General features: G+C 35.1%; 1 protein-coding gene across 13 annotated transcripts in view; it reads left to right on the forward strand.

Annotated features, from left to right (window-relative positions):
- Window positions 1-18,008, forward strand: part of Supt3h (SPT3 homolog, SAGA and STAGA complex component) — a 369,638-nt gene that overhangs the window by 161,440 nt on the left and 190,190 nt on the right. For all 13 annotated transcript variants that reach the window (XM_074082019.1, XM_074082016.1, XM_074082017.1 and 10 more), the window contains one exon: window positions 6,816-6,900. In XM_074082019.1, the coding sequence (XP_073938120.1) occupies window positions 6,816-6,900 (85 nt within the window). The remainder of the gene's footprint in view (window positions 1-6,815; window positions 6,901-18,008) is intronic.

Raw genomic sequence — 18,008 nt, forward strand, 5'->3', positions numbered from 1 at the left:
TTCCCAGTTTATGTACTATTTGTGAAAATAGTCTTTTTTCTTTTGCTTATGCTGAAATTTGAACCCAAGGCCTGGCACATGCTAGGTAAGTACTCTACAACTTGACCTAGACTCGCAGCTCTTCTGTGTTTATTGTGGTTTCGAGATAGGTGCTTTTGGAACTGCCAGGCTGGTCTCCAACTTACAATCATCTTGTCCCCATCTCCTGAGTAGCTGGGATGAAAGGCCCATGCCATAAAATTAACCTTGATGTTTGGCTTTTGTCTCTTTTTTGTAGTTCTGGGGATGGAACTTAGGGCCATGTGCAGGTAAAACACATGCTCTTCCACTAAGCTGCAGCTCTACAGTTCGTTTAAATAATAGTGAGAATGCTTCTCAATGAGTGTAAGATACTGTGATTATCAGGTGCCTATTTTCATTATTATAAAATTTTTTTAAACTAAGTTTCAGCAGAAATAAGATAGTAAACCCTTTGTCTTATTAAATGTTTTGATGGCCTAAGGGACCAAAATAAGTTTCTTTTGAAGTTACTGTTTATCTTTCTGAAAGTCTTGAAAAATTAGTTTGTCTAGTTAATTAAACCAGGTATCCTTTATATTAATTTGTTAACCTTAATCTCTGTTGAATGATCACTTAAGGGTAATTTGTCTAATTTCTTAGTTGTTACTGTTTTGGTATGATACTCCACAGAAAGACTTCTGGGTGAGTTAAATGTCCTGACTTTTGCTCCTACCTGGATCTATGCTTTTGAGATGGTTTTACAACTAAATGAATAGACAGAATAATATTTTTAGATCTTTCCCTGCCCTAACCTTCAATGATTGCTGTAGTTCCCATGGCTTATCTTTTCTATTCTTTACAGAGAGTGTTTTATGCAGAATATATGAGAAAAATTGACCTATGACTTCTTAGATGAAAGTGATATTGATATTCTACTTTTATAAACTTCCTTTTGAGGCACATTTTCGTAGTCTTAACAATGCTGGAATGAGCATTGTTTTTAAAATTTGCTCATACATGTATATATATATTTTCATTTCTTAAAAGTTGTTTCTTACCACTCATCAAAAATTACTAAATATCTCTTTTAATATTTCACCTGTCTTCCATCCTACACTTCCTACCTCCTAATTCTGTTCCACTTTAACTTTTTTTCTTTGCATCTTTTTAGCATACAAATATTTATTTAACATGCATGTTGTTTATTGTATCCTTTCTTCTTGGAAACATAAACGGTACTCATTTTTTTTTTTTTGGTCTGTTTTGTTCACTGTTATATTTCAAGCACTCAAATATGCCTGGAACATACTAAACATTCAGTAAGTAACAAATGAGGTATTAATACCTATAGATAATTTAAGTGTTTATTTTTTGAAATGTTACCCTGTCTTACTTTTTTTAAAATTTTAAACAAATACATGTATTAATGTATCTGTTTCACACCAATATTATTTTGCATCACAAATAATTTTGCATTTTTGTATATCCAGATACATATATTTCATGAAATATGATAAAATTTTTTAAATATTTTGAAAATTCATTTCAGTTATGAAGTATATACTATAATAAGGGTGAAGGACAAATGTCAATGAATCAAGCAAGCAATGAGAAAAAAATATCTCTAAGAAATCTCGTCTTAGATATTTGTTTGATATTTTGATTTACTTATTCCTTTGCCTTCTCAAAGACATTGTAAATTCATTTTTTCCTTTGTGAAGTGGGTGGATAAAATCACAAAGTTGTGACGGTTATAAAGGTGTAAAGATTGGAGACTAAGGATAACTGGCATATGTTTATGACTTAAATGACTGATCTTGACCAAAGCTCTGCACCTTGGATAGTGGACACATCAGTCTCAGCAAATACTGGTTAAGAATGACATAGATAGTAGAATGTCTGTGTTTGCCTATGCTGTCTGGTGCCAGACTAGCTGGCTAGCGTGCATGTTAAGGTTGAATCCTGCTCATCCATTCTAACTCCAGTTAGTGGAAATTCCTGGGTGTTATAGTAATAAGCTGCCCATAAAAGTATAATCATGAAAGTCCTTTGAAGGGGAAAAGGGAGCTTTCTTTTGGGGACAGAAAGTCACTCACGGACTTCTTATACCAAGCACTAGTCACATTGTGTTCATTCCAAAGCAGTGTCAGTTACCTGAGGTAGGAAATCATCTAAAAAACTATAGTGATTTTTTTCTTTGAGAAACTGGCTAGCTCCCAAGACTATAGCAATTACTTAACCACAGCATCCAGAATAATTGAACCACATTAACATTTGTAGCCAGTGATAAGTATTGAATTCAATCCAGCATCCAAGAAGATGCAGACATGGCAGTAAGGAACACATCTTTGTTCCTTCCTTTGTTTTAGGTTCCTGACTCTTCATGAGCAGATCTTCCTGTGGGCCTCATGTTCTTGGTGACTGAAAAGCCATCTTTAAAATCATCATGACCCAGTCCTCTCCATTTACTGTTCAGGAGCTCCTGCACTGGGAGAAGTTACTTGCTGGTTCCACTTCTACACACTGGCAGAGTAGCAACTAAGAGCAGGCCATGTAACTTCCAGAATATTTCTTTTCCATCATAATTTGTTTCCCCTTCCATGTGGCTGATGGCTGGGATGTACTACAGCGTATAGTTGTACTATTATAATCTTACTTAGATAATGGCCTGTGACTCTTACCAGTTTTTCTGGACTCTGACCTTTCCCCCTCTTTCACTTTAGTACTTTTTCCTCCCCTGAGTTGGAACAGTCACTGCAGTGAGATGTCACATGGGATCTACTGACTTTCCTGAGCTTTATCCTCAACTTCAGAGCATGATGTGCTGTTTATCCAAACTGTTGATTTGTTTGACAGACATGTGGGAGATTAGTAAAAGACACTTGTTTTACATTGCAGTGTTCAGTTTGATAACATTTGGCTTTGTTTCAGTTCTGTATGTACATGAATAGAATTATCTGTATTTTCCTTCCTTTTATAGTCTACTTTGATTCCAAACTAGATTATGGTAGCCTCAGAAAGTGAATTTGAAAGTGCTTCTTTTCTAATCTCTGGAAGAATAAAGTTAAAATAAACTATTCTTTGTTAATTTGGTAGAACATCTAGGGGAAATTTTCTTTTATTTCCCAATTCATTGTCTTTCATGACTCATCCACTTTGTTCCTCCTTCTTGGATTGGTTTTGGTCACACAGACCTTTCCAGAAGGTCAGCCATTTCCCCACAGTCTTCGTATTTTTGGCATAATGTTTATCCTGGCAGTGTCTTGCTATCCAGGCTGTGTTAACAGTTAATTTCTTTAGATCTGTGATCTTGAACACTAATTTTTTAGTTGTATCTACTTTTCTATTAAGCCCATTACATTTTTTATCCTTTTAAATTGTAAAATATATATAGCATAAAATTCACCATTTTAACTACTTTTAACTATACACTTAAGTGGAATCAGATACGTTCAGCATTGTGCAGCCATCACCACAATCCATGTCAGTTTTCATCATCACAAAAGGAGACTACTCAGTAAGCAATGACTTTCCATTTCCATGCCGATCTCTGTTCTACTTTGTGTCTATGAACTTGCCCATTCTAGATACCTCATAAGTAGAACTGTACAGTGTTTTCCCATTTTGTGTCCTTATTTTACTTATTACTAAGGCTCATCCATGTAGTAGTATGTAGTAGGCCTTCCTTTTTATGGCATAGTAATATTTCATTATGTGTATATTACATATTTTGTTTATACATTCGTACGTTAGTGGGCCCCTCAGTGGTTTCCACATCTTGGATATTGTGAATAATGTTCCTGTCAACATGTTTGTACAAGTGTTTATTTGAGTCCCTGTTCTCAGTTCTTCTGGGTATATTGCATAGGAGTGGAATTGCTGGGTTATATGCTAATTCTGTGCTTAGTATTTTCAGGATCCATACAACTATTTTCGCAGTGGTTGCTTCACTTTCTATCACGTCAATAATGTGCAGAGGTTTTTTTCTCATTTTTATACATATGGCCAACAGTTACTATTTTCTATTTTTTTTATACTGTACATTCTTGGTGATATGAACTGGAATCTTGTGGCTTTGATTCGTTTCTTTTATAAGTGACAGTGTTAAGAATCTTAAGTGCTGTTGTGTATTTGTGTGTCTTTGGGAAAAGTGTCTTCAAATCCGTTGTCCATTTTTAAATTGTATTTTTGCTGTGATATATGTATTTGGTGTATTAATCTATTACATGATTTACAGTTACTTTCTTTCATTTTGTAGATTGTCTGTTGAGTCACTTAATAATGTCCTTTGATGCACAAAAGGTTTATATTTTGAAGCAGTCCTATATATATATATTTTTTTTCTCTTTTCAAATGCTTCTGCCATCATACATAGGAAACCATTGCCAAACCTAAGATTATGAAGATTTTCCCCTTTTCAGAGTTTCACTTCTTAAATTTAGGTATTGGATTCATTTTACATTAATTGTCATGTATGGTGCAAGGTAAGAGTCCACCTTCATCCTTTTCCATGTGGATATCTGGTTTCCCCAGAATCATTTGTTGAAAAGATTGCCTTTTCCATATTGGGTGGTCTTGATGCTCAAGCTGAAATCCAGGGTGTTATTTGTGGGCATTCTGTTCCATTGGTCTGTATGTCTGTCCTTATGCTAGTACTGCACTGTTTTAATTTCTGTATCTTTGTTGTAAGTGTTAAATCTGGAAGTGAATCCCCCTAACTTTGTTAAGGTCTTCACACTTGATTTTGGTTTTCTGGATCCTTTGAATATTCAAATTGTTTTTTCTATTTCCTCACTTAACCCTTTTGGGATTTTGATAGGATTTGCTTCAAATCTGTTCTGTGACTTTGGGCAGTATTTTCATCTTAACCATTTTAATTCCTCTAAACGTGAACAGAACATACTCTTTCATTTACCTTTATTTACCTGTTCTTTAATTTCTTTCAGCAGTCTATTATATTTTTCACCAACTTTGTTAAATTTATTATAGACATTTTATTTTTCTTAATAGTATTAGTGGACATGTTTTCTTAATTTTCTTTTCATATTTTAAATTACAACTGTATAGAAATACAACTGTTTTTTTATTAGTACTTTTTTTTGGCAGTACTAGGGTTTGAACTCGGATTTGAGGGTTACTAGGCAGACATTCTACTGCTTGAGCCACATCTACACCCCTTTTGACTCTGTTATTTTCAGAAAAGGGTCTTGCTTTTTGCCTGGGATTGCCTGAACCACAATCCTCCTATTTATGCTTCTCACAGTAGTCAAAAGGACAGGAACATGCCACCACACTCAGCCTTTTCTTTTGAGATAAGAGACAGGAGCTTGTTGGCAGACCCCCCCTACCCCAGTATCCCGTGCCCTCAGGCTGTCCTTGAACTGCAGTCCCCAGATCTCCACCTGTTGAGTAGCTAGGAGTACAGGCATAAGCCACGGATAGCACTTGGCTAGAAATAGAATTGATTTTTGCATGCAGATTTTACATCCTTCAACTTTGATGAATTTGTCTACTATATGTAACAGATTTTTTTGGTGAGTACTTTAGAATTTTTTATGTAAGATAATGTAAACAGATAATGTTATATCTGCCTTATGGATTTAGATGTGTTTTATTTCTTGTACAGATTTCTTGCTCTGATAGACTTTCTAGTACTATGTTGAATAGAAGTAGCAAAAATAAGCATCCTTATTTTGATGCTGACCTTTGGGGAAAAGCCTTCTGTCCTTTACTATTGAGTATGATCTTATGTGTGGCATTTTCATGTATGGTCTTTATCATTTTAAGGAAGTTTCTCCCATTAATTTTTAAAATGGTGTAATCATATTTTTCACTTATATTTGTCTTTGGTGCTTTTTCAGACATGGCTAACCAATTCAGTAGTTTTGTTCCTATATGTACTTTTCAAACAATGTGTGCACATATGGATAAATAAATAATTTTAAAAGCATAAATGCCATAGCTGCTGTACATTTATTCTTAATCTAGTATGTTCAAACTTTTTAGGTAACATTCTGCAGTTTGTGCTTCCTGTTCACCATCATTCATGATGGTTCCTAGTGATATGTATCTGATTCTGAAGTGATGGTTCTTGATACATCACCCACGAGAATACTTTCCGGCCTTTGTTTAAGTGTGTTCAAGGGCTCTTGAAATGTACTGAAGAGTAGTATCCATAAAAATAACTTTTTATTAAATTAATTTTTGTCTTTATTTTTTAGTCTACGTTGGTAGCAAGTATTTTAGCATAATGAAAATGGTTCTATAGCTGACACATCCTAGGGAGAATTTTCTTCTCTTCCATCCAAAGCCTTTATTGGTAAAGTGCTTTCTGTGGAATGGCTGTTTTCCTATACCACACGCTGAAGCTGTCCCATTGCTGACATTAGGTTTCCCACCTTTCTACTGGGTTCTTCACACTGATCTCCTGTCTTGCTTGGGATGCCCATTCCTTCCCGTGCCTTGAATGCCATGCTAGTTCTGTTAAGGCTGTAGTTACTATGAGTAAAGAGATACCTGAAGAACAGTTTTGGCTCCACTACTCTCCTACCTTGTGGAATTTGTTTTCTCTTCTTTCCTGACTTCTGTTTTGTCTTCTAGACTGCTAAAATAGGCTTTAATAAGATTTTAATGCATTATTGTACATTTTCAAGTGTTCTTTCCTACGAATCTGCAAGAATTGTTTCCTGCATATTTAGTCTACCTTAGGAAATTTGGGATGAAGATTTTCAAGACCAATTTGTAATCAGTTGTTGATAGTCTGCTTTTATGTAAATGGAAATCGTAATTGATACCATTTTTTTCTTCTTCTTCAGGTTTTCTTTAGGTGATGCTAGAAGGCCTCTTCATGAAACAGCAGTTTTGGTAGAAGACGTGGTACATACTCAATTAGTTAATCTGGTAAGAGCATATATAATCTTACTTGGTTTCTTTTCTCCGCATTCTGCTTTTATAAGCATTGCCACCCATTTTTACAAAATATTCTTTTTACTTCTGGAGTTTGTATCAGCTTTAGTGAGATGAAATTTACATATGACAGTATTTACCAGTTGAATATATATGAGCTTTGACATGGGATATTGTTCTAACTACCAATACAATCTTGTTATAGAACTTTTCTACCATCTAAAATCACTCCTATTTTGGCCTGTGCTTTCAGTTCTCTTACCCTGCTCCAACCTTGGCAACCATTCACCTGCTTTTTATCACTACAGAGTCAATTATCAAAACAAGGAACTAACAGTGGTACAATATTGTTTACTGACCTTTTTTGGAATTTCATCAGTTTTCCCACGGATGTCCCTTTTCTGTTCCAAGACCCACCCCAGTATACCACTTTATAATCGATTGACATGTTTTGTTTTCTCTTCCTGTCTATTATAGTTCTTCAGTATTTCCTTTTCTTTCATGGCCTTAATGGTTTTGAAAAATAATGGACAGTTTCTTTGCAGAATGTTCTTCTATTTCATTTTGTCGGATGTTTTCTTATTATTAGAATTAGGTTATGCATTTTGGGCAAGATTACTGCAGACATTATGTGTCCTTCTCAGGGCATGGTATCAAGTGGTCATGTTGATTTGTGTTATTTATAACATTAAACTTGATAGCTCATTTACGGTGGTATATGTTGAGTTTCTCCACTGTCATAATACATTTGTTTGTCTGGTGTTACCTAGGCATTACGTCTAAGGTCTTGTGTATGCTAAGTACCTGCCGTACCATGTAGCTAAACTCCCAGCCCAAGTTACTACTTTTTAACTTCATAGGTGACAGCTACATTTCTGGAGATGTTTCATGTCTATGCAAATACTCTCTTTCCCTGAACATTTTTGCCTATTAATTTTGTCACTTATCAGTGGATTTTTGCTAAGACAGTTACTATGTAGTTTTTAATCTAGTGGTGATTTTCTGTTTTGTTCTTTTGTAATTCATTGGAATTCTTCTTAAGTGAAAAGTTGGTCTTTATGTCCATTTATGAATTTTCTATATGTAACAGTGTGAACAAATGGGTGTTTGAATTTTAAGCTAGGTGTCACAGTCCTGCTATCATTTCTGTTGCTCAAGTTGTTCCATGGTGGGCCAGTAGGAGCTCTTCATGTCTGTTACCCATCTTTCTATTGGGCTTTCAGTCTTTGTCCCACATATTTTAGGGATAGCAGTCATTCATATGTAGCGTTTGGCCTATTTATGTGCTGATATGACATTGCTTATTGCATAGGCTTTGTAGTATGTTTTAGAGACTATTAGGGGTAGACTCCACTTTTAGGATTTTCCCTCATTGTTTTCCTGTATGTTCTTTTATAGTTATCTCCCCCTATCTGTGGTTTTAGTTTCTAAATTTTCAGTGTCAATCACAGTGAAAATATCGAATGAAAAATTCTAGAAATAGATACTTCATAACTTCTAAATTCAGTCGATTCTGAGTAATGGGATGAAATCTCACACCATCCCAGGATGTAAATCATCTCTTACACCATCCCAGGATGTAAATCATCTACTCTGGCTACTCGTCCAGAGTAGCCATGCTGTATATGCCACCTGCCCATTAGTCACTGTGTAGCCTTCTCAGCTATCAGACCGATTTGTGTTCAAGAGACCTATTTAGAGAGAGAACATATTTGCTTAACTTTTTATAGTATATTGTTAACATTTTTCTATTTTATCAATTGCGTTAATACCTTACTGTAGGTAAGGTTAATACCTTACCTGATTTATAAATTAACGTTTACCATAGCTGAGTTTATAGGAAGAGTTCAGTCTGTACAGGGCTCATTACTGTCTGCAGTCTGGGTCTCCACTAGTGGTGTTGGAACATGTTCCTACAGTTGAAAGGGACCACTGTCCCATTATTTTTCTACGTAAATGTTAGAACACCTAGTCTAGCTCAAGGAAAGGCTTATTGGTATATTTCTTTAGATTGCATGACTATAATTTAAGGAAATTGTATCTTTAGAGTACTGAATCATTCTATGAATCGGGGAGGTCTACATTTGTGTGTTTTTAGGAGTGTTTTTAACATTCTCTTTCTATATAGGCCTCACATTTTTTTATTTCTAAGTATTTAATTTTCTTTGTTGGTTTTGTAAATATATATTTGCGGTAATGACTAAAACCATACAGGGTTTAGTGACGCACCTAAATCTATAGATTGAAGATGCTGAGCAAACTCCAAATAGGATAAATCCAAAGAATTGTATGTGAACTGTTGAATACTGATAACACGATGGACATTTTCAATGCTGATGAATGTTACAGTGCTAGAATTTTTCTTGAGATTCATATATCTTAAATGAATCTAGAGAAGAAGGGAGCATGTGTAGTATTTTATATTTACCCACATGCCTCCCATTTCCTGAGCTCATCACAGATTCAAATTGCCATTTAAATCATTCTCCACCAGCCTGAAAAATGCCTTGCAACATTTTTTTTTTTTTGTAATACAGGTGTGCTACTGAAAAACTTTTATAGTTCATTCCTTATTCTACTTTCAGGTCAGGAAATATTACTTTCTAATTGTAATACTAGGTTCTCTGACAAGTCAGCTGTTACTCATTCTGTAGCGTATAGAATGGGGTCTTGGGCTGTCGTCAAGATTCTATTCCTTGAGTTCCTGCAGTTGCGTCTAGGCCTGCTTTTCTTCATTGTAAAATTACTGTTTCCACCAACTTGTGGAAGTTGTGAGCCATCATTTTTCCCGGTGCTTTTCATTTGGGATTTCAAGTTATATGTGTATTAGACCATTTGCTATCGATTCCCAAGTCTCTGGGAACCTTTCATTGTTCTCTAGAGTTTTTTTTTCCCTTTGATTTTGTTGTTTTGTTTGACTTTGTTGACCTCTTTGGATTCATCTTTTAAGTGTACTGATTTTTCTGCCATCTCAAGTTTGCTATTTAATCTATTGTATTTTTAGTTTTTAGATAGTGTTTTGTATTGTACTATTTGAAAATGTGTCTTATTAGATTATAATATACCCTTTTGAATCACCGATACTCACTTTTATAATTCCTCTATTTTTTTACAAGTTGAAATATTAGATGATGTGTTCTTTTCTAAATTTTGTTAGTTTTAAAATCAAATGTAGCAAAACCATGTTTTTTATTTGTTTTGATTAGTTTTCTGGCTTTTTTTTTTTTTTTGTCATATGCCTGGAGTCCTGTAGCCAGCACCAAAATCAAAATTAAAAACATGTTTATCCCCTCAGCCACCATTTCCCTTGTTCTACCTGTTGTTAAGATTCCCTATCCCACCTTCTGCCCCTAGTCTTCATTTTCTTTCCTTAAACCCCAACAAGAAGACTTCTCTCATAGTTTGTGTTGTCTGTTTCTTGTGAACCCTTTCCAGAGTTGTGGTGCCTGTGAGTCCAGGACCAAGGATGAGAGTGACTGACAAAAACAGTGAACTCTCACTGCCAGAACTATTAGTCCTGCTTTGGCCGTCTTGTCTGCCGACTTCCATTCCCTTTTAAGAATTCTTCTATAGTTGCTGTGTGCATCCAGTCCAGGGGTTTTTTTTGGGTGTTATTGTTTTTTGGTCCTGGGGCTTGAATTCAGGGCCTACACCTTGAGCCACTCCACCATCCTTTTTTTGTGGTGTATGTTTTCGAAATCATAAGGAATTATGCCAACACCAAACAGAAGAAAGCTGCTCTAAGACTATGATTCTCAGACTTTGTGTGTCTTCTGACTACATGCTTCTTGTCATATCCAAGTGTCATCTGTGCTTTTTTTTTTTTTTTGTGGTACTGGGGTTTGAACTCAGGGCCTTCCCCTTGAGCCACTCCATGACCCCATTTTTATGATGGGTTTTGTTTTTTTTTTTCTTTTTAGATAGGGTCTCACAGACTATTTGCCTGGGTTGGCTTCAAATGACAATTTCCCTGATTTCTGCCTCCTGAGTAGCTAGGATTGCAGGTGTGAGCCATAGGTGCCCAGCTGCCATCCAGGGTTTAATTGCATTCAGTGGAAGGCACAGTGTGAAGTGTGCTTCCTCCACCTCAACAGGCTTCCTGTATGATTTAATCATTTGTGTGAATTCAAGATTGTTCTTCTTTTGGCAGCACTGTTTGTTTTTTTTAAACTTAGGGCCTTGTACTTTCTAGGCAAGCACTGTACCACTTGAACCGTTCCCCTAGCCCTTTTTGCTTTAATTTGTTTTTCAGATATGGTCTCATACTTTTGCCCACGCTTCAGATTACTCATCTCTCCACCTCCCAAGTAGCTGGTATTACAGGTACATGCTACCACACCTCCACTAAGATCTTCCAATTTAATCACCTCTACTTTCTGGTTTTTTTTTTTTTTCTTCTTTTTTCCCCCTTCTCTTTGCAATAGAATTGGTATACTCTTCTTTTTGCAGGGAGGGGCATATCAAATATTTATCACTGTCCACATTGAGCATTTTACTTTTTGAAGTAGATAGAGATTTGTGCCGATTAGCAATCGTGTGATTGATATCCTATTGCTATTTTGTCAATGATACCCTTTAAAGTTAAAAAACTATCATGAATTTGATGGATTTTTATAGCTGTTTTATTTCTCTGTTAATTTGAAGTTAAGTATCAGAAGAATTTCTACATTTTATGCATAGAATGTAATTCTCTACCTTCGATTTTGAAATACTAGATTTTCATCATATGAATCTACTAAGCAACTAGTTAGTTATTTAGTCTGTTGTGCTGTGTTTTCACATCAGAACCAAGTTACTCGAATACCACTTAAGTATGAAAAATAATAAAGAATAAATTTGTATGTGTGAAGAGGCATGCTGGATTAACATGCACAGAATGCACTTCTTCCTCCCTGTTCCTCTAAAGCATTTAATTTGGCAGTTAATCTCCCTAGTAGAAGTGCCTTCTCCAAAGCACTGTGCTGCCCTCATCAGCAGGTCTGTGAGGCTGTTACTTTATGTAACCTCAGCAGTGGTTTATAGGTATGTTTTAAAATAGTAATAAAGTTTCCTGTGTAGAACTTCAATTATTAGGGTTATTGAGACAAAGCCATATAATTTGTGATTATATAAAATAAAGGAAGTGAAAGTGCCATAGGGATCAAATCAATCACAGGATGGAAAAAGTCTTCTAGCTAACTAAACATTCAGACTTTGTACTAAGTCGAAATATGTGTGTGTGTGTGTGTGTGTGTGTGTGTGTGTGTGTGTGTGTGTGTGTAAAACTCAGTGAGCTGGAACGTACTCTGTGTTTACATGACCAAGATAAAGGAGTCCACAAATATCACCTACCATCACCTAGGGAAAAAAATTCTTGCCTTTTCTATCTATTCTGACTGTGGAGCAAATGAAGCACCACTACATATTTGGCCTAAACAGAGTAGGGACGCACCTGCTGTGCAGAAAACACTTGCAAGTATACACGTGCACACACAGAGTAGGGCAAAATACAACACAGCATGCTGGTAGAGTCTGATTGTGTTTCTTTACTTTAACTGATAATGTTCTTTGCTTAAGACTTCACTGTGCAAAATTTACTAATTGTTTGTGTGTAGTACTTATTTCTGATTGACTGATTACTCTTAGCACTTAATTATTTCTATCACCTCATGCCTCAAGACAATCACTAGTGTGTCTTGTCTGTTTTTAAAAATATTAAAAGTCAGCATAGCTGTTGACATTTAGTGTTTAATGTATGAACATATGGGCATATTTTCCCTGCCAGTTGCTATGAGTAGTTTGCTAAATGCATAGCCCAGAGGATCAGGTGGGCAGGAATTTCCAGTCTTCCCCATCACTCTTAGTGTCTCCTTTTGTTCCCAATACCATGTATTCCACCAGTAATGAATTCATTTGAAAAAGTCTCACTTCATTGTCCGAGAATTTCAGAGCATGAATTGCCTGTGTTCTAGTAAAGTATCGGTAGTGTCTTATGTTATGGTTTTCTTAGAATAGATGTGCACAGTAGCATCATCTCACCTTTCCACAGTGTCTCTTTCCTTGTCAGGCTTCCCTTTTGGGGTCTTCATCAATTTTTTTTTGTGGTCTGTTTGTGTCCTATCCTGACTTAAGCTGTTATCTAGCTACTTACATCCTATGCAATATTTGGATTTTTATCTATACTGAAAGTTTTATTTCTGACTAAAATTTTTCATAAATGCCTAATACCTGCATGAGGTTCTAAGTCTTTCAGATCTACCAAAAACATGTAAACCTCTCATAAACCAGTCACTCTCCAGATTGAGTTGCATCACCTAATTGAGATAGGGAAAGATTTGTATCAAATAGAAATTTTGTGACTAAGCTGATGTTATACTGTTGATGATACCCTTTTTTGAATATTACCCAATTGTAAATGAAGTTCAAGAACTGTCATTATTTCTGATGCTGTATAGCTATTTTGATTTCTGTGTTTATTCAAAGTGAAATACCCGAAAAGTATCTCTGTTTTATGTAAAAAAAAGTATAATTGTCTAACATTCCATTTAAAAGTCACATTGTATTTTCACTGTGTGAATCTACCAGGCAACTAGTAAGCTATTTAATCTGTTGAACTGTTTTCATGTGTAAACCTATTCTCAGGATTATTCTTTAGATTGTTAATAACCTGAAATTATGAAAAGTAATCAAGAATGAACTCGAATGTGTGAAGAGTTAAGTGTTCAATCTCCCACCTAGGTTATCAAGTGTTCACTTCTCCTTCCTCCTCTCTCTGTGTTTGCGTAGTGCTTTCTAATTTGGAAATGTCTTCCAAGTACCCTGTTTGCATGCAACCAGTTCTGTGCTCCTTTCTGTGTCTGACCTAAGTGACTTTAAATTCATATTTTCCAGTCAATTTTCCAAGATCTTCAGACGTCTTTTATTTATACAGTGCTGCAGTTATCCTTGATTACTGTGGAGATTGTACTCAAAAGAAGAATATAAAAATCAGTGATATGTACCATGTTCAGCCATTCTACTGAAGATTTTATTTATATTTTGTTGTACAGATATAAGACCATTTTTCTAGGTTTAAAAATAGCCTATTTCTCTATGGCTTCTAACATACGAAATTTAGCCCAGTTTGACTTGATTCTGTCTTGTATATAAATATAATTACAGACATGTGCCACCATTAGCTTATTTGTTGAGATGGAGATCTTGCTAACTTTTTTCCCAGACTGGCCTCGAAGCACGATAATTCTGATTTCTGACACCTAAGCAACAAGGATTATAGGAATGAGCCACTGCACCAGCCCTTAGGATACATTTTCTTAGAGACCCAAAACCGTCACCCTGCAATAACTTGTCAAGATTCCTTACTTTAGCAAATATCCTTATGGAAATAAAAATGTTTTATATTGAGACTTTTTTAAAATGTGTGCTTTGACAGAATGGAATCTCTAGTAAGAATCATTTCACTTAACATTTCCAATAAGCCTGGAGAATTACAAGATACTGTCTTCATTTTCTGAATTTGGAAAGTAAGGAGCAGAAAGATTAATCACTTGTTCCTATCACACAGCTTGTAAGTATAGATGTGAAATTCACTACATTGGTTTTCCAGAGAGTTTGGTGGTCTGTAGGATGAAAAATGATGGTTCTTTTATGGATACTTACAGGTACTTGCCTGACTGGGTTTCCTACATACTTACAGGATTCCTTGAAATTCTTAGTATCCTATAGTTCTCTGAAGAGAAAAGAGTATTGTTTTTAGAATAGAATTTATATTTTGCAGTGGTTTAATAGTGAACAAAAAGTGGTTGAGAAAGAGAAGCCCCAGCAAGAATGAGCCGAATTTTCTTTTGGTATGGGAAATACAAATGCAATTTCAAGTCTATAACAAATACTTACCACAATTTAAGTTTGTAAAATGAAAGAGCAACTTCCAACATGAGGAATGGTCTCATTAACCAACAAAGCATAGTGTCGACATGATGGGTGATTTCTAACATAAAATAGCATCAGCTGGTAGACTACAGGCTGAAGGCGATAAATGTTTAAGAAAGAAGGGATTTAATCATACCTGAAAAGATAGTTAAAATGTTATGCTCTTGTGTAGAAATGTACATTGTTGCTTACATTGGTAATAGGCTTCATGAAGAAAAGTTCCTTTGAAGACCATGGTTTCCCCTTAAAGACAGTTTTTATTAAGATCAGTAGACGTGATATAAAATTTCATGTGAATATCAGAAGTGACAGAATAGTGTTCCTAGTAAAAATTTTTGACCACATATAATAATGTGTAATAATAATTCATTACTTTTATTCCCATCATAAAAGTTTACCTTTATTCTTTTCAACCTTATTTTCTAAATACACAAGCATTTCATTCCACTGATAAGAACAAGGTTGCTGTGAGTGCCTTATGTTTACTAGATACTCAAAATTTTTTGTTTGGTTTCCTATTAAAGGCAAAACTACTATGTCATTATTTTCAGTATCTTTACCGCTTTTTGTATCATGTTAGATATAAAATAAAGCCATTGCATTTTCATAGAAATCAGGTAAGGTAATGATATAATTAATATTTTCAGATGCCTTTCTAGTGGAAATAAATACTGGTGAGAAAATCAAAATTTTGTGTAAGGCAAGAAGAAACTTACTTAAGCTCATCAGTGTTAAGGATTGAGTGACCGTCTTCAAAAGAGGGAATGATCAATAAATTATCTTTTTGTTTACACTTGAGTTTCAAAACTAGTTGTTTGTTTTAGCTGAGCCATTATGTTCTCATAATGAGCTACTTAGTAACCATTAATAACTAAATTTATGGTTAGGTATCAGAATTGACTTGAATGATGTTGTCAGGAGTAGAATGCCTGTTTTTAAATGTCAAGTAAATTGTACAGGCTTTCCATTTTATGCCAAGAAACCAAAGTTATCCATGGTTTATATGCAATCATCCCCAGATCAAGCATCTGGGTTTCTAATTGGAGTGTGAACAGTGTTTCCTAAGCATATACTGGAAAAAATAGATGGAAAAAAGATTGGGATTAGCTTTTCAAGTTCATTGAATCTCAATCTGAGTGACTCTGTAGAGTGTTGGGGGCAATTCACAGTTTTAGAGAGTAAATTCTGAGGAAAATGGATGGAAAACATGGATTTTTTTTTTTGTAGAAAACTGAAAGTCTCAAGATGCCACTTTTGAAGAGGTCAGTATGAAGAATATATTTCAGTATTTAGCCAAGAGATAACATTGATTATAAGTTGGATGAGAGTGGGTTCTGAACTAAAGATCTAGGGTAAAGATCCTAGATTTTAAAAAATTCATATTGAGCTTAAACTATGCAGGATTTCATGAGTACAGGATTTGACAGATGATGCATTTGAAATTCTGACCAGAGACACAAGGATAAAAAAGGTTTAGAATACTTGAGAATAGATTTTCAAGGAAATGTTTTTGTCTGGAAAGGTATATGATTACAAGTGAAGGAAAGGGTTATCACCATCCAAGAAGAAACCCAGAAACGTGGGAAGGGAAAGGTTGCACCCTGATTGTGAGAGAGAAGAACAAAAATACAAACCTGTTGGTTGAAATAAAACTTTGTCAGAATGACACTAAATCTGCTTTCTTTTTTCAGAGTTCTTACTCTGAATATGGAGAAATAAATTAGCTTTACCAAAGGAAACACATACACACACACGTGTGTATGCACATATATATGTGTGTGTGTATATATGTATATATAACTTTGGTTTAAAGATGAACTAAAACAAAAAGTAAGTTCCTCTTGGCAAGTCTTTTGTGATAAATAATTTTTCTGGTATGAATCAAAAAGCTAACTATGTACATTTATTATTCTGTTCCTATTCAGATGATTTTGAATACATATGTTGAATGCAGTTTACTCTGGTGAAGAAGAATATCAAATTTCAGAATTGATCTAATTTTTACAAATTTTTGTATTAGCTTCTCAAATTTGCTATTTATAGAAATAGTCCATTATGAGCATAAATCAAATCATGTATCACTACAAATAAATAATTTCAAAACCATACAACAATCACTTCTGCCACGACAACCATTCTGAGTCAAAAACTAATGAAGATACTGAGTTGTTACTACACTTTGTATGTTCTGACTTGGCATAGTCTTGCTTGCTAATGTTTGTTCTAAATGTGATTCCTTAGTGTTTCTTTGGTCGTATCCATAAGGGACCATAAGCCATCACTTTGAGACATTCTGGTAGAGTAGAAGGTCTTGGGAAACAAACATTACTGGGTTTGAATCTTGGCTTCATAACTTGATATTTATACAAATTTGAGCATATTCCTTAAGCTCTCTGAGTCTCTGTTTATTAATCTATTGGAACTTACCTACTTCATAAGCATTGTGTAAGATAATGTATATAAATGGCCTAACACTGATTCATACCATTTGCCATTGTAAACATGGTTAATTAATGATAGCAAATATTTTTAATCACAGATTTAAGGCATTTGGAGTAAAGTCATGCGAGATCGTAAAGATTTGTAAAGTGTATTTATTTCTGGGGCCACTTTTCTTTTTTTTATTTTATTATTCATATGTGCATACAAGGCTTGGGTCATTTCTCCCCTCTGCCCCCACCCCCTCCCTTACCACCCACTCCGCCCCCTCCCTCTCCCCCCTACCCCCTCAATACCCAGCAGAAACTATTTTGCCCTTATTTCTAATTTTGTTGTAGAGAGAGTATAAGCCATAATAGGAAGGAACAAGAGTTTTTGCTGGTTGAGATAAGGATAGCTATACAGGGCATTGACTCACATTGATTTTCTGTGCGTTTGTGTTACCTTCTAGGTTAATTCTTTTTGATCTCATCTTTTCTGTAGTTCCTGGTCCCCTTTTCCTATTGGCCTCAGTTGCTTTTAAGGTATCTGCTTTAGTTTCTCTGCAGTAAGGGCAACAAATGCTAGCTAATTTTTTAGGTGTCTTACCTATCCTCACCCCTCCCTTGTGTGCTCTCGCTTTTATCATGTGCTCAAAGTCCAGTCCCATTGTTGTGTTTGCCCTTGATCTAATGTCCACATATGAGGGAGAACATATGATTTTTGGTCTTTTGGGCCAGGCTAACCTCACTCAGAATGATGTTCTCCAGTTCCAT

Source organism: Castor canadensis, chromosome 8 (assembly GCF_047511655.1).
Source record: "Castor canadensis chromosome 8, mCasCan1.hap1v2, whole genome shotgun sequence".
Classification (NCBI taxonomy): Eukaryota; Metazoa; Chordata; class Mammalia; order Rodentia; family Castoridae; genus Castor; species Castor canadensis.